This window comes from Lontra canadensis, unplaced genomic scaffold, assembly GCF_010015895.1.
Source record: "Lontra canadensis isolate GAN:19392208 unplaced genomic scaffold, GSC_riverotter_1.0 scaffold1, whole genome shotgun sequence".
Classification (NCBI taxonomy): domain Eukaryota; kingdom Metazoa; phylum Chordata; class Mammalia; order Carnivora; family Mustelidae; genus Lontra; species Lontra canadensis.
In genome coordinates this window covers 93750811-93775624 of record NW_022630995.1, presented here as the reverse complement: position 1 = coordinate 93775624, position 24814 = coordinate 93750811, and the positions used below count along the sequence as shown (strand labels likewise).

Below are 24814 nucleotides of genomic sequence, written 5' to 3'. Positions count from 1 at the left end.
ATACCTAACCCCATATATATACTACGTTTTTTCCTATACATACATACCTGTGATACGGCTTAATCTATAAATTAAGCACATTAAGAGATTAACAGCAATAACTAATAAAAAATAATAATTATAACAACATGCTGTAATAAAAGTTGCACGAATGTGGTCTCTCTCTTTCTCAAATATCTTATTGTACTGAACTCAGCCTTCTTGTGATGATGTGAGATGAAAAAAAATCCCAAAATGTTGAAATGAAGCGAGGTGAATGACATAGGCATAGGGACGGCTACTATTGACCTTAGATACAGAAGAAGGAGGGTCATCTACTTCGGGGCTACAGTGGACTTAGAGTAACTGAAACCACGGAGATCAAAACTGTGCCTCAGGTGAGGGACTATGTATATCATTTGCTTATTACTTATGTTCATTATTTATTGTCTGCCTAACTTGGCAAGAGCACAAAGGTAAACATTTTTAATCCTTTTGTTCATTGATCCATCCCAAGCACCTAGAATTTTACCTGACAGATAGTAGGATTTAATAAATATTTGTTGAATGAATGTATAAATTTTGAGAAGTCATTTTCCCTAAGAGGGAACAATGGATTTATTAGCTTATGACATAAGAATTTTGTGTGCTGCTTTTGGCAAGCCAGCTTCTTTCTTTTTTTTTTTTTTTTTAAGATTTTATTTATTTATTTGACAGACAGAGATCACAAGTAGGCAGAGAGGCAGGCAGAGAGAGGAGGAAGCAGGTTCCCCGCTGAGCAGAGAGCCCGATGCGGGGCTCGATCCCAGGACCCTGGGACCATGGGACCATGACCTGAGGCGAAGGCAGAGGCTTTAACCCACTGAGCCACCCCGGTGCCCCAAGCCAGCTTATTTCTACCAGCATATTCTGATGGCTACTGACAAATTCACAATTTGGGTGCTCAAGAATCCTATGAATAAAATACTTAAGAAGCTAATCCTGATGCCAAATTCATGGACCTTGGAGTAGCAAATGCTAAAGTGTATTTACTGTATACTTATTCAACTGTCAGTGGCACAGTGTTTTCTCTATCCTTAAGATTTTCAAAAACGGCCCAGTCAAGCAAACTAACAGTCACTCAATTTTTTGAAAAGTGAGGTTAGAGTATGTAATTCCAGATGAAACAACTCCTTTAGTAGACTTGACAGACCTGGGGTGGTTGTTTTCACTGGAAAGGCACCAAAAGTGTTTGCTGCCTTGGTATTTGTTGCTTTGTTGCTTTTTTATTTGAATTAACTGTTTTATATCCTTTCTCACCCAAGACACATAGCTATATCCACAAACTGCTTTCTGACAAAACTAGTGGAAAACTCATTTTTCAGTCCAGGACTTTCTTTCAGTCTCCTAGTAAAAGGATCAGAGGTTTTAAAGAATTGCTGTTTATACATGAAAGAGCCACAGACAGCTCTGGAAATGTAGCCTGAAAATCACAGTTCAGGAAAATGACACCCGAGACTAAATGCCCAGTATTAACACAGTTTTAATGATTGGGACGTGAAAGTCAACTGTATAGTATTTTCCTTCCTGGCCATCTTGAAATACCTAGAGATTTGCTGACAGTATTTTGAAAATATTTTTGTTCAATATTTTTACATGATTATTATATTAGACTTTAGTTTCTTAAGGGCAAGACAGACTTTTTAAAAAAAGATTTTATTTATTTATTTGTGAGAGAGAGAGAGAGAGAGAGCCCAGCACCTGAGTAGGGGGGAGGGGCAGAAGCATGCTGAGTCCCTGCTGAGCAGGGAACCCAGGATCATGACCTGAGCCAAAGGCAGCTGCTTAACCAACTGAGCCACCCAGGCACCCTGCAAGACAGACTTCTCTTAAATCACAGTCTACCTAGCATCATGTGCAGGTGGCAGGTATTCTTACAAATAGCTAATAACATCTGTGAAGCCATTTCCAGATAGAAGACTGTGAGCTAATTTATTCTCATTGAAAAAAGATATGGAAGGGGATGCCTGGGTGGCTCAGTGGGTTAAGCATCTGCCTTTGGCTCAAGTCATGATCTCAGGGTTCTGGGATTGAGTTCCACACTGGGCTCCTTGCTCAGTGCGGAGTCTGCTTCTCCCTCTGTCTGCAGCTCCCCATGCTTGTGTGCTCTCTCTCTCTCACAAATAAATAAATAAAATCTTAAAAAAAAAAAGTCGTGGTCATTAATAGAGAGCTTAAAATCACATCCCACCATATCTACTTTATGTAAGAGGAGGATCATTATAAATGTTATAGATTAACAAAAATAATATTTTTGTTTCTGAAATAGCCAAGTGGAGACACCTCTTATTTGCAAAATCTGTGTTATTTACTATGGTTGTTAGAAAATCATGGCTTTAATTGTGTATTTGTAAAGATTTTTCTTGTTAAGATGAATAATTTTATCTAGAAATTGGATCAGGAAAACCACACTAAATTTGTTAGTGCTGTGAAATAAGTCATTTTAATAATAAAGACACATAAATAAAATGTTTATGATAGAAACAATAAAGGTGTCTCTCAACCCCATACAACACTGAATTTCCAAGTAATTTGTAAGGAATATATCCATCTTTTTACATTCAAAATAATGGTTGAACAATGATGATTATCATTTTTTCTGACAAATTTTCTTTTTCTATTCTATGAATTCACACAGTATTACAGTAATTTATAGTATTACAGTGCTTGGTAATCTTAAAGACATGAAATAAACTTCTAACAGTATATAGAAAATAAAAATAAAATAAAAGTCATTTGTATAACTTTATGAAAACAATATTTTTTTCTGTAAAATAAATTATGTACTTTATGTTGAAATGTCATTCTGTTTAAGTGTTTAGAAAATAGTTACATTCACGTTTTGGCAGTGTGCTCAAACATTCTTATTTGCCATTCCCTCATGCGTGATAAAATGAGGTGCAAGCTGTTTACACGGGAGGAAACAACTTATTTTCACAGGAAAGGAAATGATACATGAAATGGAATTAATTTAGAAAAACCAAGTATCATAAGATAGAGATACAATAATTCACTAAGAAAAAATATTTTTCAAGGCCTTTTGAGGCGAGGCAACCTCAAAACTACACAAAAGTAGTTTTCATCACGCTACCCTGTAACTTCCATCAAATTAACATACTCATTGATTGCAGTTGAAAGCAAGTGTTTGGTCCCTTGACTGAAGCACAACAGCTGAAATCCTTAATGAGCACTTTCATAAAGGAGCAAAAGGAATAAACGTCTCTATCCTCCTCCAAGTGTGGCTTGCAATGGTAGCACCTTTGGCACCGAATAGACCTGTTTTCCTTGTGACCATGACATGAAAATAAGTCTGGTGCTAATGGCAGTGATATTATTGAGCCAGATTTGCTGGTTTACCTAGAAAACAGCTAAAAGACTAAGACTGACTTAAGTTTAACCAATTTTGGAAAAAATGTGTACTTATCCACGATAATGGCAAACACCTGAATGGCAATTTGGAAATGAACCTGCTTTCTGCTGTTTCTTCTTTGTCTTGTTTTTCTTCTGCTTTTTCTCAGCCTTCTTTTTGCTTGGTTTCTTTTTCTTGTATTCCTCTTTATACCACGGTCCCCAGACTCCTCCATTGAGCCGAGGGTTACTTCTGGGGTCTTTTGGGGGGTACCTGACGGGCACTGCGGTTTTGTTGAACTGTGACAGCCTCCGTAGGAGCTGCTTCACGATTCCGGGATACCTGTGAGACAGGTCCACTCTCTCATATGGGTCAGCTGTGATGTTGAAGAGCCATACGCTTTTGCCAGTCGACAAGGTAATTCGTTCGTTATGCCACCGGTTGGGCCCCAGGTTGCTGAAAGACTGAGGGGGAACCCAGTCACTGTAGCCAGGGTTTCCTGTAAGCAGTTTCCAGTGCTGCACCCTGATGGCCGACTGGATGGCGGTGTTCCAGATCCCGTAGCCTGCTGCCCAGGAGCCATTTTTCGCCTTGGTATAAATGGGGTCAATGTTATGCAAAATATCGACCCGGGGCGAACGAAGGCCTTCACTTATGGTTTCCCAGACATCATAGCCATCCAGTTGAATGTCCTCATCAATTTGTCCTTCAGCCAGTGAAATCAGAGTGGGGTACCAGTCAGTGATGTGCACAAGCTCCTTACACACTGTTCCCTTGTTTTTCAGAAGTGGACTATGCACAAAGCCGACAGCCCGAATGCCCCCTTCCCAGTATGTTCCTTTGCTACCTCTGAGAGGCCAGTTACTTCCTCCTGCTGTGGGCTGACCGCCATTATCTGAAGAGTAGATGATAATGCTGTTGTTATAGAAACCATATGTCTTCAGAGCCAGGGTCACATTGTTGATTGCTTCATCTAAGCAGGAAAGCATGGCAGCATACCTCCGCCTATTTATGTTGATAATGGATCTATAGTGTTCAAAATACCTGCCAGGGGCTTGCAGCGGTGAGTGAACAGCTTGGTAGGCAATATATAAAAATATAGGCTTTCTGGGGTCATGGGAAGCTAAGATTTGCTGAACTCTTTGAGTGTACATCTGTGTGGAGTAGATGCCATTGTCATAGTCCCAGGCAGCATTGTCATTTTCATACAAGTCATAGCCACACATTCCAGGACTGTCACATTTGTAGTGTGTGTAGTAATCACCACTTCCCAAGAGGGAACCAAAAAAGGTATCAAATCCTCTCTTGGTGGGCATACATTCTTTTCTATAAAAACCCAAGTGCCATTTTCCAACCATATGTGTTGAATAGCCAACCTCCTTCAGCTTCTGAGGTAGGGTTGCATTGTCCAGAGGTAAACAGTTGGGTTGGGTAGGTCTTATGATAGAATGTTGAAGTCCGGTGTGTATCTGATACCTTGACAAGAGTAAAAATTTTGTCAGTGCAGGATAAAAGAGATATTACAATGATTCTTAAACAATGTTTCTATGAAGAGAAACTTTACCTCAAGTAAAATATGACCAGTTCAGCATTTCTATGGTTGACTCAGAATTCTTATCCTAATTAGCTTCATATTTAACATTTGAAATACATTTGACTCTAAATCAGTACTTTTGAAACTAAGATTTCACCACTTATCTCAAAGCACTTTTGTTTTGTTTTGAGAGAGAGTGTGAGTGGGACAGGGGAGGGGCAGAAGGAGAATCTTGAACTTGGAGCATGGAGCTCTACATAGGGCTCAATCTCATGACCCAGATCATGACCTAAGCCAAAATCAAGAGCTGGATGCTTAACCGATTGAGCCACCCAGGCACCCTTATCTCAGTATTTTTAAAGTTCTTCTAATGGAATTAATCTGAATAAACTTTAAACTCTTAATTAATTATATGACATAGAAAGCTAATGTGATGAGGGAAAGGATACAAATGTTAGAGGAGTATTATTAGTTTTTAGTCTGGGGATCTCACATTAGCTCCCGAATCATTTCCTGAGATCTATTTCAAGCTAATTCTGAAGCACTAAAAATACAAGCAAAAGTTATATAAAAGTCTGCTGTTTGATTGTCAAAATATATTTTATAATTAGTCCCCAACCTGTTAGATCTCTGTAAAGAGAAAGGGAATTTTTCTGGTTCACAGTACATTATTCTGAAAAAACATTTTAGGGTAAGGGTTTTAGCTAATGCTAAAGAAGGATTACATTTTCCCCAAAACAGAAGGAAAAGAGTCCTTTCATATTTTTTTCCAGTGTCTCAATTTAAGAAAAAATTAGATTCACTTATAGTCTAAGAAAACAAGACAACACCTTCTATACGTTAAAATTAAGTGAATGTTAGTTTCCAGCATTGTTCTTGTCCCAAGGATATTTTGCCAAGGACTTTTCCTCAGAGAAGGGTTACCATCACATAAGTGTATGAATTTTCATTTGGGTCAAGACGTGCCTATTAGTTCACAACATTTAAAAGCAATTGATTCTATAGTCATTATATAAGTTCAAAAGGACTTTTAAAACAAAATACAGAAATTTTGAGAAAATGAAGATTGCAGAAGGTTTTAAGGTAGATGTGAAGATATTCTTGGAATCAGGTTACAGAGAGTAATATTGAGATCAAAATTAAAAATTTTAAAAACTGATTGAACCTGAAAGGCCATCTTGTCATACATACCTTGGGTGATTAGTGCAATTTATTTAAATTTTCAAATGACAGGATAATGTAACTGTGAATCCTTTTGAAATATCAATTGCAGTAACATTGATGGTTTGGTAGGCCCCATAGGGAAATGTGATCACTGATGGAAAGCAGCATTCCACATGGACTTGTCTACTCTGCTGATCATTAAGCTGTCAAAGTTTCACAATGATCACAATTGTAGTAATTTAAAAATATAAAAACTCTCAAAGAAATAAGCATTTCACAAGCATTATTTAACACCAAATTCAGAAAATATTGTTATTATCCTTGATAATTTTTGATGATCCAGTTCAGGATCCAAAACATTTACTTGTGAAACCATCGATTTTTTATGAGTACATGACAAATTGGTAACACCTATCAGTGTAAACACTGAGTAAATTTAAAAATGGAAAAATCTGTATGGGTAATAATTTTAATGAATTATTAACTAAATAATTCTATGTGGAAAATGTACTTGGTGAAAGTATCTATTCAATTCATTGAATGGCTAACCAATACATTTTTATAATCAAACTGGGCATTTTCTCAGCTAGTACTAAAAGCAAAAGTAATTGAGCCTTTTGAAAAGCATGAAATACAGAAAATGCTCACATAAAAAAGAGTAGGAAAGAAGAGATCTGCTTCTTTCAGGAGAGGGGACAGTGTTAGCAGATAAATAAGAGACATCAGAACTATTAACTGTATGGTTTCCACAACCTAGGACAGTCTTCATATTGGAAAATTTAGAACCAACAACATTAAGGTTTGGCAGCAGCTCATAAACAGAAGAGAACTTTTCAGGACAGACTTATTAAATGGATTCAAGACTTTGGGGCCAAACTGGTGGAGTTTGGGGTAGAATTTGGGTCATGGGTTAATGATAGAGTTTGGGGGTCAGACAGACCTGGGATTGAATTTCTCCACTGCTTATTAGCTGTGTGACTTTGGGCAGTACTTAACCCCTCTGATCCTCAGTTTCCTCATCTGTAAAATAGGGATAATAATACATATTGGGTTGTTGTAACATTGAAAGAGAACATAGAACCCGATAAGGAGAGTACATCAGTAGATGACAGGTTTTGCTATTATTACCTCCAAGTTCTGAGTCATATGCTCCTTACATATTTGTACAAAGTTTTATTATTTATAGGCATTCTTTCACATGCATTATTATGTTTAGTTCTCACTATAATAGTGAGAAGTAGGACACTTTTATGTTAATTTTATAGATAGAATAGAGATATAGAGATGACCCCCAACTCCTCCAGCCTGCCCCACCAACCTGTAAAATTGATTCCTGAATGACAGGAGTTAAATCTGATTCTCTCTCTATTCTTTTTAAGAATTAAAATCAGTACTTCTTGGATGCCTAGGTGGCTCAGTCAGTTGAACATCTGCCTTGGCTTGGGTCGTGATCCTGGGGTCCAGGGATCAAGTTCCACATCAGTCTCCTTGCTCAGTAGGGAGCCTGCTTCTCCCTCTGCCTGCCTCTCCCCCTGCTTGTGCTCTCTCTATGACAAATAAATAACTAAAATCTTAAAAAAAGTAAAATGAGTACTTTTCGAAAAATCAAAGAGCAGGGAAAAAAATGTCATCAGTTTTGAGAAGCAAATCTGTTCTAACTTTCTAATTAAAGAAAGGAAGGATTTTTGTAAATCAAATAGTGAGGTTTATATTGATCCCAGAGAAATCTGAGAACAATTTTTGAGTAGATGATTTGTGAGTATTTCAAAAAGCTAAGTTAGCTTCATTTTCTTTTCTTCTCTATGTTACTTTATTTAATTAATTTAAAAAATTTTAAGCTCCATTTTCTTTTTAAAAAAATATCAGCATTAGGCAGTTTAGGAAATGATGGGCATTTCAAAAATCTGCTCATTTTCTTATAAAATAATGAAAAAAATAACCATATGGTAACATTGTATATTCACCAAAAGAATGATAATGTTACTCTTTAGTACCAATTAAGGCATACAGATAATTTTCATTTACATGATTTCTCTGGCTTGTACAAGTCTGTGGATGAGGCAGGAGTGTTCCATTTATTATTTTCTTCTAATAACAACGGAAGCAAAAAACACTGAAACTCAGAGTAATTTAGTGGTTTGTCAAGTTTTACAGCTGTAATCCTTGAAAAAAAAATCTGTAATCCAGATTTTTGGGTTTAAAGGCTTTTCCATGAACACTCACAGATTATTGGACAGTTAGACCCATTTAAAATTTGGGTTCGTTTATTTGCATTTATTCATTTGCTCAATTAAGCAGTATACTGAGGTGGGTATTATGGAGGGCACATATTGCATGGAGCACTGAGTGTGGTACATAAACAATGAATTCTCAAACACTGAAAAGAAATAAAATAAATTTTAAAAAATGTGTGCCAGGGACAAAGTTGTTTGTTTTTGTCTACCACCTCCTGGTACCCAAAGCTTTGATATCCTTAAGTGAGCTCTAAGTCAAGATCAGTAATGGCAGTGACTTTTATGTATGAGTTCTCTGAACCTTGGGATCAGGTTGGGATGGAGTCAGTGCTTTTAGTTATGGAGAAGAGCACTGAATGTTAGCAAATTATTTTCTTTCAAGGAGAGGGTGCCTGGGTGGCTCAGTGGGTTAAGCCTCTACCTTCGGCTCTGGTCATGATCTCCAGTCCTGGGATCAAGCTCCACATCAGGCTCTCTGCTCAGCAGGGAGCCTGCTTTTCTCCTCTCTCTGCCTGCCTTTCTGCCTACTTGTGATCTCTCTGTCAAATAAATGAATAAATAAATCTTTAAAAAAAAAGAAAAAAAAAAGAAAAGAAGGAGATGGTTGAAATCCAGGGAAGAATCTTTGGCTTGATAGTGACTTTGACTAGGCAGCAGCAACTAGCTTGATGATCTATAATTCTTCAAAATACAAAATAGTATATTAATATATATCATATAAGAGGAAGAGTTGATATTATCAACTTTGAGCCTAATCAAGACTCAAAGTAATATAAATGGCCTGAAATGTCAAAACAAAGAAGGTGAAATATTGATCAAAAATTAAGGAGGTGCTCAAAGAGTGAAGGGAATATATCAAAAAGATGTAGAAGCCTGAATGAAGGGGATCTCACTGGCCGAATATGGGACAATGTGAGTATCAAAATAAATAGCGATAGTAAAAAATTTTACCCACTGAATAAAATAGGGAAACCCTGAGTCCATACTATTATAAATAAATTGGCAAAAAATAAAAATTTGCTATGGAATAGGATAATGCCATATTCTCACAATACCTCCCACAAAACATGTGATAGGAGAGTAACTGTGCAGGGATGCCGTTGTGGCTTTGTCAGTTAAGCATCTGCCTTCTGCTCAGGTCATGATCCCAAGGTCCTGGGATCGAGTCCCACATCGGGTCCTTGTTCAGTGGGGAGCTGGCTTCTCTCTCTGTATGCTGCTCCCTCTGCTTGTACTCTCTTTCTCTGACAAGTAGATAAATAAAATCTTTAAAAGAGTAACTGTAAAGTGAAAGCACCTGATAAACACCATATTAATCTAGTGATCAAAGTTAACATCACCAATAACTGGGACCAACTGTCATGTGCCTGCCGATAGGATGCAATGAGAAGAACACAACGTGGTGTGCCAGCCTAAGATGCAGAACCTGAATCGATGTGCATAACCTGAGAAGACAAGAGGCAAACCCGAATTGAAGGATATTCTACAAAATAACCAATCTAAAATATTCAGAAGCGTCAAGGTAATGTAAATCAAAGAAGGAATGATTAATTTTTCCAATTTAAAGAGGAATAAGGAAACATGACAAATAAATGTAACATGTGATTCTGAATTGGAATAGTTATGATAAAAGACATACTTTGAAAACTGGCAAAATTTAAGTAGGGTCTGAGGATTAAATGGGATTAACAATGTTAATTTCCTGGTTTTCATAGTCTCAGGACCCAGCAAAGAAAGAGATTTTGTTTGTAGGGAATATAAACAAAAGTATTAAAGATGATGGGTCATCAAGTTGACAGTGAACTCTCAAAAGGTCCAGGAAAAAATGTTATTTGTGTTGTACATGTATGGCACTTGACTTTCTCTGGAATATGAGATTGTTTCAAAAATTTTTTAAAAAAGTGTAAGAAAATCTAATTGGAATAAATGGAAGGCACTGCATGGTAAAAAGCAATGATTTACATGTTTCTTATGGATCTGGGAAGTTGGATATATCAGACTATGAATTTGAAAAAAAGCAAAACAGAAAAGAGCTAAAATGTTAATAAGATCTTACATTATATAAGGGCAGTGTGCAAATTCTAAGAAGTAATAATCCTACTCTGTGCTAATCAGAATATATCTGGAATAGAGTACTCAATATTTAAACATGGTCCCCCAAATAAATGTACGCTTATTTATTTATAAATGGCACACATGCACTACTGTACTAATTTATGAACATCATAAGCATACACTAAACAGAAATGAAAAAGGATGGGATAAAAATAAATATAAATAGAATTTCCGGTATTTGTTCTTGTATCCTAATGAACGATCCTGCATTGCCCTGCAGTGTATGTATTCCAGTATGGAGAGAGCTGGTACAGAAAGTTGATTGTGAAGAAATGACAACTGAAGCACAGGGATTAAGGAGAAGGCTATTACAGTAGTGTAGGTCAAAGGGGTGGCTTGGACTACCACCTAGTGGCAGTAAAAATGGAAGTAAGTGGATAAATCAGATGTAAAATTTGAATTTAGAACTGATAGGACAAAATCAGTGAAGGGAGGATAGTGGGAAAGGAAAAGGAAAAAAATCAAGGACTTCTGAATTTGTGGCTTTCATATTTTGGTGAACAGTAGATGAACCAGCTGATCTCTGTTTTGTTCCAAAGTATACAACTCTGACTAATGGATAACATTACAAAATGGTACATGGCAAGATGACAACAACACAAACAACAACTAAAAAAAACCCCACAACTAAAAAAAGAAAAGAAAAGAAAAAAGAAAAGAAAAGAACAACAAAATAGACTATACAATCATCTGCCAGGGATTCTGTAAAAGATGTATCTAAGGGGCGCCTGGGTGGCTCAGTGGGTTAAAGCCTTTATCTTCTGCTCAGGTCATGATCCTGGGGTCCTGGGATCAAGCCCTGCATCGGGCTCTCTGCTCTGCGGGGAGCCTGCTTCCTCCTCTCTCTCCCTGCCTGCCTCTCTGCCTACTTCTGATCTCTGTCTGTCAAATAAATAAATAAAATCTTAAAAAAAATTTTTTTTTAATTAAAATAAAAAAGATGCATCTGAATTGGGAAAGGAGTGTTAGGTTACCTCTAAGGTGTCTTCTAACTCTTAAGAATTCATGGATCAAGGATGACAGGTCAATGTTTCCTTAAAGAATGCCATGCAACTTCAGAGCAGCTTTAAATAAACAAGTTTATAATTTTACGTACAGGTATTTGATAAAGAAGTTTCCACAATGCATCTGTATATATTTAAGTTCTTTCTTTGAATAATATAAAGTTAGCTTAAAAAATAGGTTTTTCACAAAATATTCCTGAATGCAGTAATCATGACTAAAAAATGAACTAATTTTGAAATTTAGTCTACTTTTTTTTTTTTTGGTTCTTTTTATGTAACATGTTATATTTAGTATTCTTACAGAATACAAAAATACTAGGATAACTCAAACCTAACAATATACATATTTTTCTTTCTATAGGAAAGCACAAGAAGAAGACAGAAGTACTGTAAATCTCAAGAAATTCTGAATGAAATAAAAAGTTCTCCACAACAATCCAGCAGCATACAATTCCCCAATTCATTTTATGAATCCCATCAAGATTCTGCCAGTCCAGACATAGTCAATAATTTGAGATCTTCATCTTGGTATACATATACTTCTACAACTGGTATGGAGATAACAGACTTTACTCTTAGTGAGGAGATGAAGGCAGACATGTATTACTATGGCTTCATCATTCTTTTTCTTTTGACTTTAGTATGTCTTGCTTTATATTTTCTATGACGATATCAAATAAAATCCTTTTGATAATTTTTAAAGTTGCCAGTTCTTCATAGAAATGTTACATTCTTATTTCAGGATTTCCTTCCAGACATTTTCAAGGTAATTGGCTTGCTACAATATGGGCATTCACCAAATATGATGTTAAAACTCTGTCTACTAGTCGGTAGTCCTCTCAACCACTCATATAAGCATATTTGATGGAAAGGCTGTCCACACTGGGAGTTATCACACACTTGATCAGGAATGGCGCCATCAAGCTGATAGGCATAACAAATCCCACAATCCATAGAAAAATCAGATTTTTCCAGGTTAGCACGAGCTGGAAAATCTATTTCTAAAACATCTTTCAAGTTTTGTAACAGACTATTTTCTGGATCCCACAAATGTATGTTCCTGCTCAGCTTAATTCCCAGAGGTTTTACCACATGGTCTGCTCCAAGAAAGCAGTACTCAGGAAGCATACTAGGATGCCTGGGGTCAACCTCTATATTTATTGAAGCATTATTTCCTAGTGCAATTCTGCGTGCTGTCGCACTCCGGGTAGGTTTTTCTGGCTCAAGCACCCAAGTCTTCTCATCGATTTCATCCATAACATCCCAGAATGCCTTCAGTGATTCTAAGGCTGCCAAAAACTGACCGTAAATGCTTATTAAGGAGCTCTGTGGTGTCCAGGAAATAGAAAATGAAACAGGAAAATCCACGAAACAATCTGGAGATTCTGCTGGGTACTTTGCCTTCAACTTGAGAGTTATTAGATGCTTTCTACCAGAAGCATCTTCAGCTTTTAACTTGATGGTACTGAGACAAGTATCCACATATACAAGTTTATCCCAACCAAGAGTTCCTATCTCTTCAATAAGGCTGGAGTAGAACTGGGGAGGCAGAGGTGGTGCATACAACTCTTGTTTATTCTTTAAAGCAACTTCCAAAATCATCTTCAACTCCATCATAAAGCTCATTAGATCAGGAGAGTGCTGCATTCTCTGTTGTACTATGTGATGGTATCCATTAAGTATTGCTCTCAGTTGCCAACTACATAATAATCTTGCATTCTTCATTTGTAAATCTTCAGGCAACACTATTCTAAGGTGAAAATCACGTCCCTGAGCCGAAATGAATCCTTCGTACACGGTTTTCGCCCGGTTCTGAGGCAGAAGCAGCGGGCACTGGCGCAACAGGCTCGCTTCCATCTCCGCCATGGTCCGCAGTCCGTGGGGCCGCTAGTCTACTTTTTTTTTTTTTTTTTTTTTAATTACCATCTGGGTACCATGTGAAGAAATTCCATATGAACAGTAGTAAATCTAGATTTGATGCCAAATCTGTTAAAATCAATAGCAATCATTCTCACTTCCCTGCCAAATTAAAAGACAAAAGCTAAGTGGGCCTTTCAGCTTGGCATTAGAATGTGTAAAGACTTTTGTAATCTTTTTAAATATTAATTTATATCACTGGGTTCTGGTAGTGGCAGTAGTTTTGAATTCTCTTTTGTCTAGGAATGTCTAATACAATATTATTGTTTTAATCCAATTACATAGTTAATGTACTCTTACAAATACAAGATACATATAAAGATAAAATATGAATCCTCATGGTTCCATGCAGACTCCAATGTCTAGTATTGTTATAGAATACAAAATCAACCAATAGTGAGGGAGAAATTGGTATTTGAAGGGAAGGAACCAGGTATAAGAGACTACAGCGTATGAATTAAATGTCACTCAGATATTTATAAATTAGAAAAATATAACTAATTTTCCATATTCTGAAAGATGTTCCTTTATCACTTCCTTCCAAAAGACTCTTTTATCTTGAAGACTGTCATTCTATTTATAGGCCTTAATTTCTTTTTTTTTTTTTTATTGTGTTATGTTAGTCACAATAGGGTACATTATTAGTTTTTGATGTAGGGTTCCATGATTCATTGTTTGCATATAACACCCATTGCTTCATGCAATCTGTGCCCTTCTTAATACCTCTCACCAGATTCACCCATCCCCTGACCCCCTCCCTTCTAAAACCCTCAGTTTGTTTCCTGGAGATAATAGTCTCTCATGGTTCATCTCCCGCCCTGATTTCTCCCCCTTCATAATGTCCTCCATAGTATTCCTTATGTTCCACAAATAAACACAACCATATGATAATTGACCTTCTCTGTTTGACTTATTTCACCTAGCATAATCTTCTCCAGTCCCATCAATGTTGATGCAAAAGTTGGGCATTCAGCCTTTCTGAATATTCCATTGTGTATATGCACCACAACTTCTTTATCCATTCATCTGTTGAAGGGCATCTCAGCTCTTTCCACAGTTTGGACATTGCTGCTATGAACATTGGGGTGCATATGTCTCTTCTTTTCACTACATCTGTATCTTTGGAGTAAATACCCAGTAGTGCAATTGCTGGGTTATGCAGTAGCTCTATTTTTAATTTTTTGAGGAACTTCCACACTGTTTTCCAATGTGGCTGCATCAATTTGCATTCCTACCAACAGTGTAAAAGGGTTCCCCCTTCTCCACAACTTCTCCAACATTTGTTGTTTCTTGCCTTGTCAATTTTTGCCATTCTTACTGGTAGAAGGTAGCATCTCAGTGTGGTTTTGATTTGAATTTCCCTGATGGCTAATGATGATGAACACTTTTTCATGTGTCTGTTAGCCTTTTGTAGGTCTTGTAGCCTTTGTAGGCTAATGTCTTCTGCCCATTTTTTATTTGATTGTCTGTTTTTTGGGTGTTGAGTTTGAGAAGTTCTTTATAGATCTTGGATATCAGCCCTTTGTCTGTAGAGTCATTTGCAAATATCCTCTCCCATTCTGTGGGTTGCCTTTTGTTTTGTTGACTGTTTCCTTTGCTGAGCAGAAGCTTTCTATGAGGCCAGCATTACCTTGATCCCAAAACCAGGCAAGGACACCATTAAAAAGGAGAATTTCAGACCAATATCCCTGGTGAATACAGATGCCAAAATTCTCAACAAGATCCTAGCTAATAGGATCCAACAGTGCATTAAAAGGAGTATCCACAGCAAGCAGATGGGATTCATCCCTGAGGTGCAAGCATGGTTCAACATCTGCAAATCAGTGTGATAGAACACATAAATAAGAGAAGAGACAAGAACCACATGGTCCTCTCAATTGATGAAGAAAAAGCATTTGACAAAATACAGCATCCTTTCCTGAGAAAAACTCTTCAGAGAATAGGGATAGAGGGAACATTCCTCAACTTCATAAAATCCATCTATGAAAAACCCACAGCGAATATCATTCTCAATGAGGAAAAGCTGAGAGCCTTCCAACTGAGATCACACGACAAGGATGCCCACTCTTGCCACTATTCTTCAACATAGTACTAGAAGTCCTAGCAACAGCAACAAAAGAAATAAAAGGTATTCAAATTGGCAAAGAAGTTAAATTCTCTTTCTTCACAGATGACATGATACTGTATGTGGAAAATCCAAAAGTCTCCACCCCAAAATTACTAGAACTCATACAGCAATTCAGTAATGTAGCAGGATAAAAAAGATCAATGCAGAGAAATCAGTTGCTTTCTTATACACAAACAATGAAACTAGAAAGAGAAAATAGAGAATAGATTCCACGTATAATAGCACCAAAATCCATAAGATACCTTGGAATAAACCTAACCGAAGAGGTAAAGGATCTATACTCTAGGAATTACAAAACAGTCATGAAAGAAATTAGAGAAGACACAAAAAGATGGAAAAACATTCCATTCTCATAGATCAGAAGAACAAACATTATTAAAATGACTATTCTGCCCAGAGCAATCTATACTTTTCAACACCATCCCAATCAAAATATCAATGGCATTTTTCAAAACGCTGGAACAAACAATCCTAAAATTTGTATGGAACCAGGAAAGACCCTGAATCACCAAGGAAATGTTGAAAAAATAAAATCAAAGCTGGGTACATTACATTGCCTATTTTCAAGCTATATTACAAAGCCATGATCACCAAGACAGCATGGTACTGGCACAAAAACTGACACATAGACCAATGAAAGAGAGTAGAGAGCCCAGATATGGACCCTCAACTCTATGATCAAATGATCTTTGACAAAGCAGGAAAAAATATCCGATGGAAGAAAAGACAGTCTCTTCAATAAATGGTGCTGGGAAAATTGGACAGCTATATAGAGAAGAATGAAACTCAACCATTCTCTTACACAAGACACAAAGATAAACTAAATGGATGAAAGACTTCAATGTGAGGTAGGAATCCATCAAAATCCTAGAGGAGAACATAGGCAGTAACCTCTTCGACATTGACCACAGCAAATTCTTTCAAGACACATCTCCAAAGGCAACAGAAACAAAAGCAAAAATGAACTTTTGGGACTTCATCAAGATACGGGCCTTAATTTTATCCTTCAGTTAATTATATCTTCTGACAAAGGGTATAAGTGGGAAAGAGGTACCATAACAACTCAATGCCTATATTTTTATCTCATGAATGAATGGATATTCATTCATGAGATGAAAAACAAGTCATAGTTTGGAATGAATTACTTATTTAAAACTCGTTCCCCTACCTTTAGCCAGACACTGCTAACTTTGGGGGTCATAAATTTGAAGGAGATGATTCCTGCTCACAAGGCACTCAGTTAGCAAGCCCTCTTGCTCAACCATAGACTCCACCAGTTAAAATCAGAAATAGAAAAGATAGCTTAACTTGCGCTCTAACTAAAATCCATCGTGCTTATTTCTTATCAGACTTTCTTGAGGCATTAATGAAGTTGTTTTGCAATGACTGGAACATTCCAACCACCAGGCCAGAAAAGCCCAGATAGCAATGGACTGCCTAGAAGACCACACACATCCCCTTCCCTATGCATGTTCATGGGCTGAGCACATACCGACCCCTCTTCATGATCATGGACCCTCTGCCTGCTGTCTTGCACGCACCTCCACCCTCCATCCTTTCCTTGTGAAATTTCACATTGCCAGTAGAGAGGTCTGTTTTTAAGGCTTAAGCCTACCACCTACCCCAGCAGTCTGCACCCAAAATAAATTTCTCTCTCTCTTTTCCAAAACCCCCCTCTCTTGAATTATTGGCTTCTCCTGTGACAAGTTTATCTGAGTTTGTTGGGCAACACTGTTGGCAAACCCAGCCAGGAGCTATGCTTTTGATTTGTTGGGATTCTTCAGGATGGAGCAGTTGGCATGGCAACACACCAGGGCTTCCCCTCATTTCCTGAATTAGGGGCTATGATGTATAGTTAGGTAAGAAGTCTAGTGTTAGAGACAGACAAGAATTAGAGGATTATCATAACAGGAGTAAATACTGCAAGAAAGACAACCACAGCATTCTCTGACTACTCATAGAGGGTTGGGAAATGCTCTTAAAAGGGCCATGTTTGATCTGTAGTAGTATCTAGATGAATATGGGGAAAAAACAGATATAGTATCTAGGTGAATATGGGGAAATGGCAGGTATTTGAAACACCTGGAACAATATCGACAAAAGCATGAAGTCACAAGGGAACACAAATCTGAGGTGATTCTTGAGGAAGGAGGTGTCAGCCAGGTGAAGATTTGAAGGGAAGGCAGAGTATTTCAATGAGAGGAAAAGAACATTCAAATGCACAAAGGGAAAGAATTTGGCCCTCTGTGGATCAACAGTTCCAAATATGAGAACAGAGATTTGGACATATCTTGATGCAAGATGAGACTACAGAGACAAGTAAGTGCCAAGTTACACAGAGTTGTATTATAGCATACAGCTGTACAAAGGTTTTTGTACTTAATGTGATGATCACAGAAAACCACTGAAAAACTTTTGAAAAGACTAATACATAACAAAAGTTTGCATAGAAAAAACACTCTGTAGTGTCAAGGGCAGATTGTAGTGGAATAAGACAAAGGCAGGGATGTTTGCCCTAGTGTATGAGATAAACACTGACAGTTGAAACAGAGGCTGGTGACAGTAAGGATGAGGAGAGGACTCTAATGAGGCACATCTGAGACGGCTACAGGCTGTGCGGAAAGTGGGATAATGGATGTTAAAAATGAGTCCCAAGTGTCTGGGCTGGGTGGTGGGGTAAAAGGAGTTTTCTTGCATTAAGTTCAGAAAAGTAGGAAGAAGAACAGGAATGAATAAGAAGACGATGAATCCTGCTCTGTGTTTGGTTGGATGCACCTGTAAGGTATCCAGCTGGAGATGTAAAAGATGAAATAACTCCAAGATTAAAGACCCATTAGCATATCGGTGGCAGGTGAATTCATGTGAGTACATGAGACCATCTAAAGACAAGATGGAGACTGAAGGCTAAAGATGGAGCCCAGGAAATATAATCACTCAGAAGAAAAGCAAGAGCACCAGTGAAAGAGTTTGAGATGAAATAGCTGCTGCCTGAATTAGAGTAGTAAAGGGCAGTTTTAGAGCTGACTGCATCACATATGGTAGAGAAGCCAAGAAAGGTGAGAATTAAAAGACAACAACTGACTTGGTGATAAGCATGTATGACCTTGTAGGGGCCAAGAGGAAGCTGCTGCAAGACGGGCTACTTTGGGGTGAAATTTTATTTATTTGTTTGTTTGTTTGTTTGTTTATATATTTATTATGTTTGACTTATTTTTTTTTTAATTTTTAAATTAACATATAGTGTACTATTAGCTCCCCAAGGGTAGAGGTCTGTGAATTGCCAGGTTTATACTTCACAGCACTCAACATAGCACATACCTTCCCAAATGTCCATAACCCAACCACCCTCTCCCTAGCCCCCTCCCCCCAGCAACCCTGTTTGTTTTGTGAGATTAAGAGTCTCTTATGGTTTGTCTCCCTCCCGATCCCATCTTGTTTCATTTATTCCTTTCCTACCCCCCAAATCCCTCATGTTGCTTCTCAACTTCCTCATATTGGAGATCATATGATAATTGTCTTTTTCTGATTGACCCATTTCACTAAGCATAATACCCTCTAGTTCCAACCACATCATCGCAAATGGCAAGATTTCATTTCTTTTGATGGCTGCATAGTATTCCATTGTGTATATATACCACATCTTCTTTATCCAGTCATCTGTTGATGGACATCTAGGTTCTTTCCATAGTTTGGCTATTGTAGACATTGCTGCTATAAACATTCGGATGCACGTGCCCCTTCGGATCACTATGTTTGTATCTTTAGGGTAAATACCCAGTAGTGCAATTGCTGGGTCATAGGGTAGTTCTATTTTCAACATTTTGAGGAACCTCCATGCTGTTTTCCAGAGTGGTTGCACCAGCTTGCATTCCCATCAACAGTGTAGGAGGGTTCCCCTTTCTCCACATCCTCGCCAGCATCTGTCATTTCCTGACCTGTTAATTTTAGCCATTCTGACTGGTGTGAGGTGGTATCTCATTGTGGTTTTTATTTGTATTTCCCAGATGCCAAGTGATATGGAGCACTTTTTCATGTGTCTGTTGGCCATCTGGATGTCTTCTTTGCAGAAATGTCTGTTCATGTCCTCGGCCCATTTCTTGAGTGGATTATTTGTTCTTTGGGTGTTGATTTTGCTAAGCTCTTTATAGATTTTGGATACTAGCCCTTTATCTGATATGTCGTTTGCAAATATCTTCTCTCGTTCTGTCAGTTGTCTTTTGGTTTTTTTAACTGTTTCCTTTGCTGTGCAAAAGCTTTTGATCTTGATAAAATCCCAATCGTTCATTTTTGCCCTTGCTTCCCTTGCCTTTGGCAATGTTCCTAGGAAGAAGTTGCTGCAGCTGAGGTGGATGAGGTTGCTGCCTGTGTTCTCCTCAAGGATTTTGATGGATTCCTTTCTCACATTGAGGTCCTTTATCCCTTTTGAGTCTATTTTCATGTGTGGTGTAAGGAAATGGTCCAGTTTCATTTTTCTGCATGTGGCTGTCCAATTTTCCCAACACCATTTGTTGAAGAGACTGTCTTTTTTCCATTGGACATTCTTTCCTGCTTTGTTGAAGATTAGTTCACCATAGAGTTGAGGGTCTATTTCTGGGCTCTCTATTCTGTTCCATTGATCTATGTGTCTGTTTTTGTGCCAGTACCATACTGTCTTGATGATGACAGCTTTGTAATAGAGCTTGAAGTCTGGAATTATGATGCCACCAACTTTGGTTTCTTTCTCAACATTCCTCTGGCTATTTGAGGTCTTTTCTTGTTCCATATAAATTTTAGGGTTATTTGTTCCATTTCTTTGCAAAAAAATGGATGGGATTTTGATAGGGATTGCATTAAATGTGTACATTACTTTAGGTAGCGTAGACATTTTCACAATATTTGTTCTTCCAATCCACGAGCATGGAACATTTTTCCATTTCTTTGTGTCTTCCTCCATTTCTTTCATGAATACTTTATAGTTTTCTGAGTACAGATTCTTTCCCTCTTGGTTAGGTTTGTTCCTAGGTATCTTACGGTTTTGGGTGAAATTGTAAATGGGATTGACTCCTTAATTTCTCTTTCTTCTGTCTTGTTCTGGTGTATAGAAATGCAACTGACTTTTGTGCATTGATTTTATATTCTAACACTTTACTGAATTCCTGTACATGTTCTAGTGGATTTGGAGTGGAGTCTTTTGGGTTTTCCACATAAAGTATCAAATCATCTGCAGAGAGTGATAGTTTGACTTCTTTGTTGCTGATTTGGATGCCTTTAATTTCTTTTTGTTGTCTGATTGCTGAGGCTAGGACTTCTAGTACTATTGGTGATAATGGACATCCCTGCTGTGTTCCTGACCTTAGCAGAAAAGCTCTCAGTTTTTCTCCATTGAGAATGATATTGTGTGGGTTTTTCATAGATGGCTTTGATGATATTGAGGTATGTACCCTCTATCCCTTCACTTTGAAGAGTTTTTATCAAGAAAGGATGCTGTTCTTTATCAAATGCCTTTTCAGCAGCTACTGAGAGTACCATGTGGTTCTTGTTCTTTCTTTTATTAATGTATTGTATCACACTGATTGGTTTGCAGATGTTGAACCAATCTTGCAGCCCTGGAATAAATCCCACTTCGTCATGGTGAATAATGCTTTTAATGTACTATTGGGTCGGTCCTATTGGCTAGTATTTTGGTGAGAATTTTTGCATCTGTGTTCATCAAGGATATTGGTCTGTAATTCTCTTTTTTGATGGGATCTTTGTCTGGTTTTGGGATCAAGGTAATGCTGGCTTCATAAAATAAGTTTGGAAGTTATCCTTCCATTTCTATTTTTTGGAACAGTTTCAGGAGATTAGGAATTAATTCTTCTTCAAACGTTTGGTAGAATTCCCCTGGGAAGCCATCTGGCCCTGGGTTCTTGTTTGTTGGGAGATTTTTGATGACTGCTTCATTCGCCTTACTGGTTATGGGTCTGTTCAGGTTTTCTATTTCTTCGTGGTTCAGTTGTGGCAGTTTATACATCTCTAGGAATGCATTCATTTCTTCCAGATTGTCAGATTTCCTGGTGTATAGTTGCTCATAATATGTTCTTATAATGGTTTGTATTTCTTTGGTGTTGGTTGTGATCTCTCCTCTATCGTTCATGATTTTACTTATTTGGGTCCTTAAGAACCAGCTCCTGGTTTCATTGATTTGTTCTACCTTTTTTTTTTTTTTTTTTTTTTTTGGTTTCTATTTCATTGATTTCTGCTCTGATCTTTATTATTTATCTTCTTCTGCTGGGTTTAGGCTTTCTTTGTTGTTCTTTCTCCAGTTCCTTTAGGTGTAGGGGGTTAGGTTGTGTATTTGAGACCTTTCTTGTTTCTTGAGAAAGCCTTGTATCGCTATACATTTTCCCTCAGGACCACTTTTGCTGTGTCCCACATATTTTGTACAGTTGTGTTTTCATTATCATTTGTTTCCATGAATTTTTTCAATTCTTCTTTAATTTCCTGGTTGACCCATTCATTCTTTAGAAGGATGCTCTTTAGCCTCCATGTATTTGGGTTCTTTCCAAATTTCCTCTTGTGATTGAATTCTAGCTTCAGAGCATTATGGTCTGAAAATATGCAGGGAATGATCCCAATCTTTTGGTACCAGTTGAGACCTGATTTGTGACCCAGGATGTGATCTATTCTGGAGAATGTTCCATGTGCACTAGAGAAGAATGTGTATTCTGTTGCTTTGGGATGAAATGTTCTGAATATATCTGTGATATCCATCTGGTCCAGTGTGTCATTTAAGGCCTTTATTTCCTTGTTGATCTTTTGCTTGGATGATCTGTCCATTTCGGTGAGGGGGGTGTTAAAGTCCCCTACTGATATTGTATTATTGTCAATGTGTTTCTTTGATTTTGTTATTTAATTGGCTTATATAGTTGGCTGCTCCCATGTTAGGGGCATAGATACTTAAAATTGTTAGATCTTCTTGTTGGACAGACCCTTTGAGTATGATATAGTGTCCTTCCTCATCTCTGATTATAGTCTTTGGCTTAAAATCTAATTTATCTGATATAAGGATTGCCACCTCAGCTTTCTTTTGATGTCATTTAGCAAGGTAATTTGTTTTCCACCCCCTCACTTTAAATCTGGAGGTATCTTTGGATCTAAAATGAGTTTCTTGCAGACAGCATATTGATGGGTTTTGTTTTTTTATCCATTGTGATACCCTGTGTCTTTTGATTGGGGCATTTAGCCCATTTACATTCAGGATAACTATTGAGAGATATGAATTTAATGCCATTGTATTGCCTGTAAGGTGACTGTTACTATATATTGTCTCTGTTCCTTTCTGATCTACTACTTTTAGGCTCTCTCCTTGCTTAGAGAACCCCTTTCAATATTTCCGGTAGAGCTGGTTTGGTGTTTACAAATTCTTTTAGTTTTTGTTTGTCCTGGAAGCTTTTTATCTCTCCTTCTATTTTCACTGATAGCCTACGGGGATATAGGATTCTTGGCTGCATGTTTTTCTCATTTAGTGCTCTGAATATATCATGCCAGTTCTTTCTGCCCTGCCAGGTCTCTGTGGATAAGTCCACTGCCAATCTAATATTTTTACCATTGTATGTTACAGACTTCTTGTCCCAGGCTGCTTTCAGGATTTTCTCTCTGTCACTAAGACTTGTAAGTTTTACTATTAGATGATGGGGTGTGGACCTATTCTTATTGATTTTGAGGGGGGTTCTCTGCACCTCCTGGATTTTGATGCTTGTTCCCTTTGCCATATTAGGGAAATTCTCTACAATAATTATCTCCAATATACCTTCTGTTCCCCTCTCTCTTTCTTCTTCTTCTGGAATCCCAATTATTCTAATGTTGTTTTGTCGTATGGTATCGCGTATCTCTCGAATTCTCCCCTTGCGGTCCAGTAGTTGTTTGTCTCTCTTTTACTCAGCTTCTTTATTTTCCATCATTTGGTCTTCTATATCACTAATTCTCTCTTCTGCCTCATTTATCCTAGCTGTAAGAGCCTCCATTTTTTATTGCACCTCATTAATAGCTTTCTTGATTTCAACTTGGTTAGATTTTAGTTCTTTTATTTCTCCAGAAAGGGCTTTTATTTCTCCAGACAGGGTTTCTCTAATATCTTCCATGCCTTTTTTGAGCCCAGCTAGCACCTTGAGAATCATCGTTCTGATCTCTAGATGTGACATATTACCAATGTCCATATTGATTAGGTCCCTAGCCTTTGTTACTGCCTCTTGTTCTCTTTTTTTGTGGTGAGTTTTTCTGCCTTGTCATTTTATCCAGATAAGAATATATGAAGAAGTGGTGCCTGGGTGGCTCAGTGGGTTAAGCGGCTGCCTTCGGCTCAAGTCATGATTCTAGGGTCTTGGGATTGAGCCCCACATGGGGGGGGGGGTTTCCTGCTCAGCAGGGAGCCTGCTTCTCTCTCTCCCTCTGCCTGCCACTCTGCTTACTTGTGTTCTCTATATCTCTGTCAAATTAATAAATAAAATCTTTTAAAAAAAAACTGTATATGACGGAGAGAATAAGGTACTAAAAGGGTGGCAAAGACCCCAGAAAAATGTGCATTAACCAAATCAGAAGAGACCCCAAATCATGGGGAGAGGAAAGGGGGTAAAAAGAAGTTCAAAAAAAAAAAAAAAAAGAAAGAAAGAAAAAGAAAAAAGGAAATATAGATATTAGACTGGTGAATAAAACAGAGCTACCCATTTAATTTGGGGAGTACTTTTTGTCTCTTAGAAGAAACTACCTCCCAAAATTTTAAAGAAAGAAAGTTATACACACACACACACACACACACAGAAAAAATATATATATTTATATATATATGTGTATATATATAAATACAAAAGTAAAAGTAAACACGATGAAGGGATGGAATATGATTGTAAAGATGAAAATTTTTAAAAAATTCTAAAAAAGGAGTTGATAAGATAAGTTGGTTGGGAAAAGAAAGAAAAAGAAAGTGGGGAGAATTTGCTCAGGCTGGAGACTAGAACAAAGTCCTGTGCTAGATTTAGGGTATATTTTGATTTATTAGAAAAAGTTGTATCCCAAAATTTTTTAGGAGAAAAAACCCCATGTGTATACAAAAAGTAAAGTTAGATACAATGAATGATAAAATATGACTATAATAATGAAGTTTCAAAAAGATTTTTTTAATGAAAGGTGTTGTTAAGATAAACTAGTTAAAAAACATTAAAAGAGGAAAGAGTAAAAGTTACAAAAACTAGAATAAGAAAAAAATTTTTAAAAATTTAATTAGCTTTGCAAGACTAAAGAATCATGGGGAGAAAGCCATGAATTCCATGCTTTGCTTTCTCCTCCTCTGGAATTCTGCTGTTTCCTTGATAAGTGAGCTTGGTCTTGGCTGGA

At 37.4% G+C, this 24814-nt stretch overlaps 2 protein-coding genes and 1 long non-coding RNA gene across 6 annotated transcripts in view; 1 reads left to right on the top strand and 2 right to left on the bottom strand.

Annotated features, from left to right (window-relative positions):
• Positions 1–1029: 1029 nt before the first annotated feature.
• Positions 1030–11994, top strand: LOC116868566. Its single transcript, XR_004382861.1, has 3 exons — positions 1030–1042; positions 1116–1119; positions 11780–11994. It is a non-coding gene; the product is annotated as an uncharacterized LOC116868566 (long non-coding RNA).
• Positions 2439–24814, bottom strand: part of ARSJ (arylsulfatase family member J) — an 87965-nt gene continuing 65589 nt past the window's right edge. For all 3 annotated transcript variants that reach the window (XM_032858971.1, XM_032858989.1, XM_032858981.1), the window contains one exon: positions 2439–4843. In XM_032858971.1, coding sequence (XP_032714862.1) covers positions 3439–4843 — 1405 coding nt within the window. In that variant the 3' untranslated portion in view covers positions 2439–3438. The remainder of the gene's footprint in view (positions 4844–24814) is intronic.
• On the bottom strand, positions 12032–13300 carry LOC116868558 (E3 ubiquitin-protein ligase FANCL). 2 transcript variants are annotated; one of them, XM_032859011.1, is made up of 2 exons: positions 13130–13237; positions 12032–13068 (listed from the first exon to the last, which is right to left on the bottom strand). In XM_032859011.1, the coding sequence occupies exon 2, from the start codon at positions 13063–13065 to the stop codon at positions 12157–12159; it is 909 nt and encodes a 302-aa protein (XP_032714902.1). In that variant the 5' UTR covers positions 13066–13068; positions 13130–13237; the 3' UTR covers positions 12032–12156. The 2 variants fall into 2 exon arrangements, with proteins under 2 accessions (XP_032714902.1, XP_032714892.1); XM_032859001.1 differs by having other exon boundaries at positions 12032–13300.

Coding starts and splice junctions, on each gene's coding strand:
- LOC116868558 (XM_032859001.1), bottom strand. CDS start 13,284: ATGGCGGAGATGGAAGCGAGCCTGTTGCGCCAGTGCCCGCTGCTTCTG.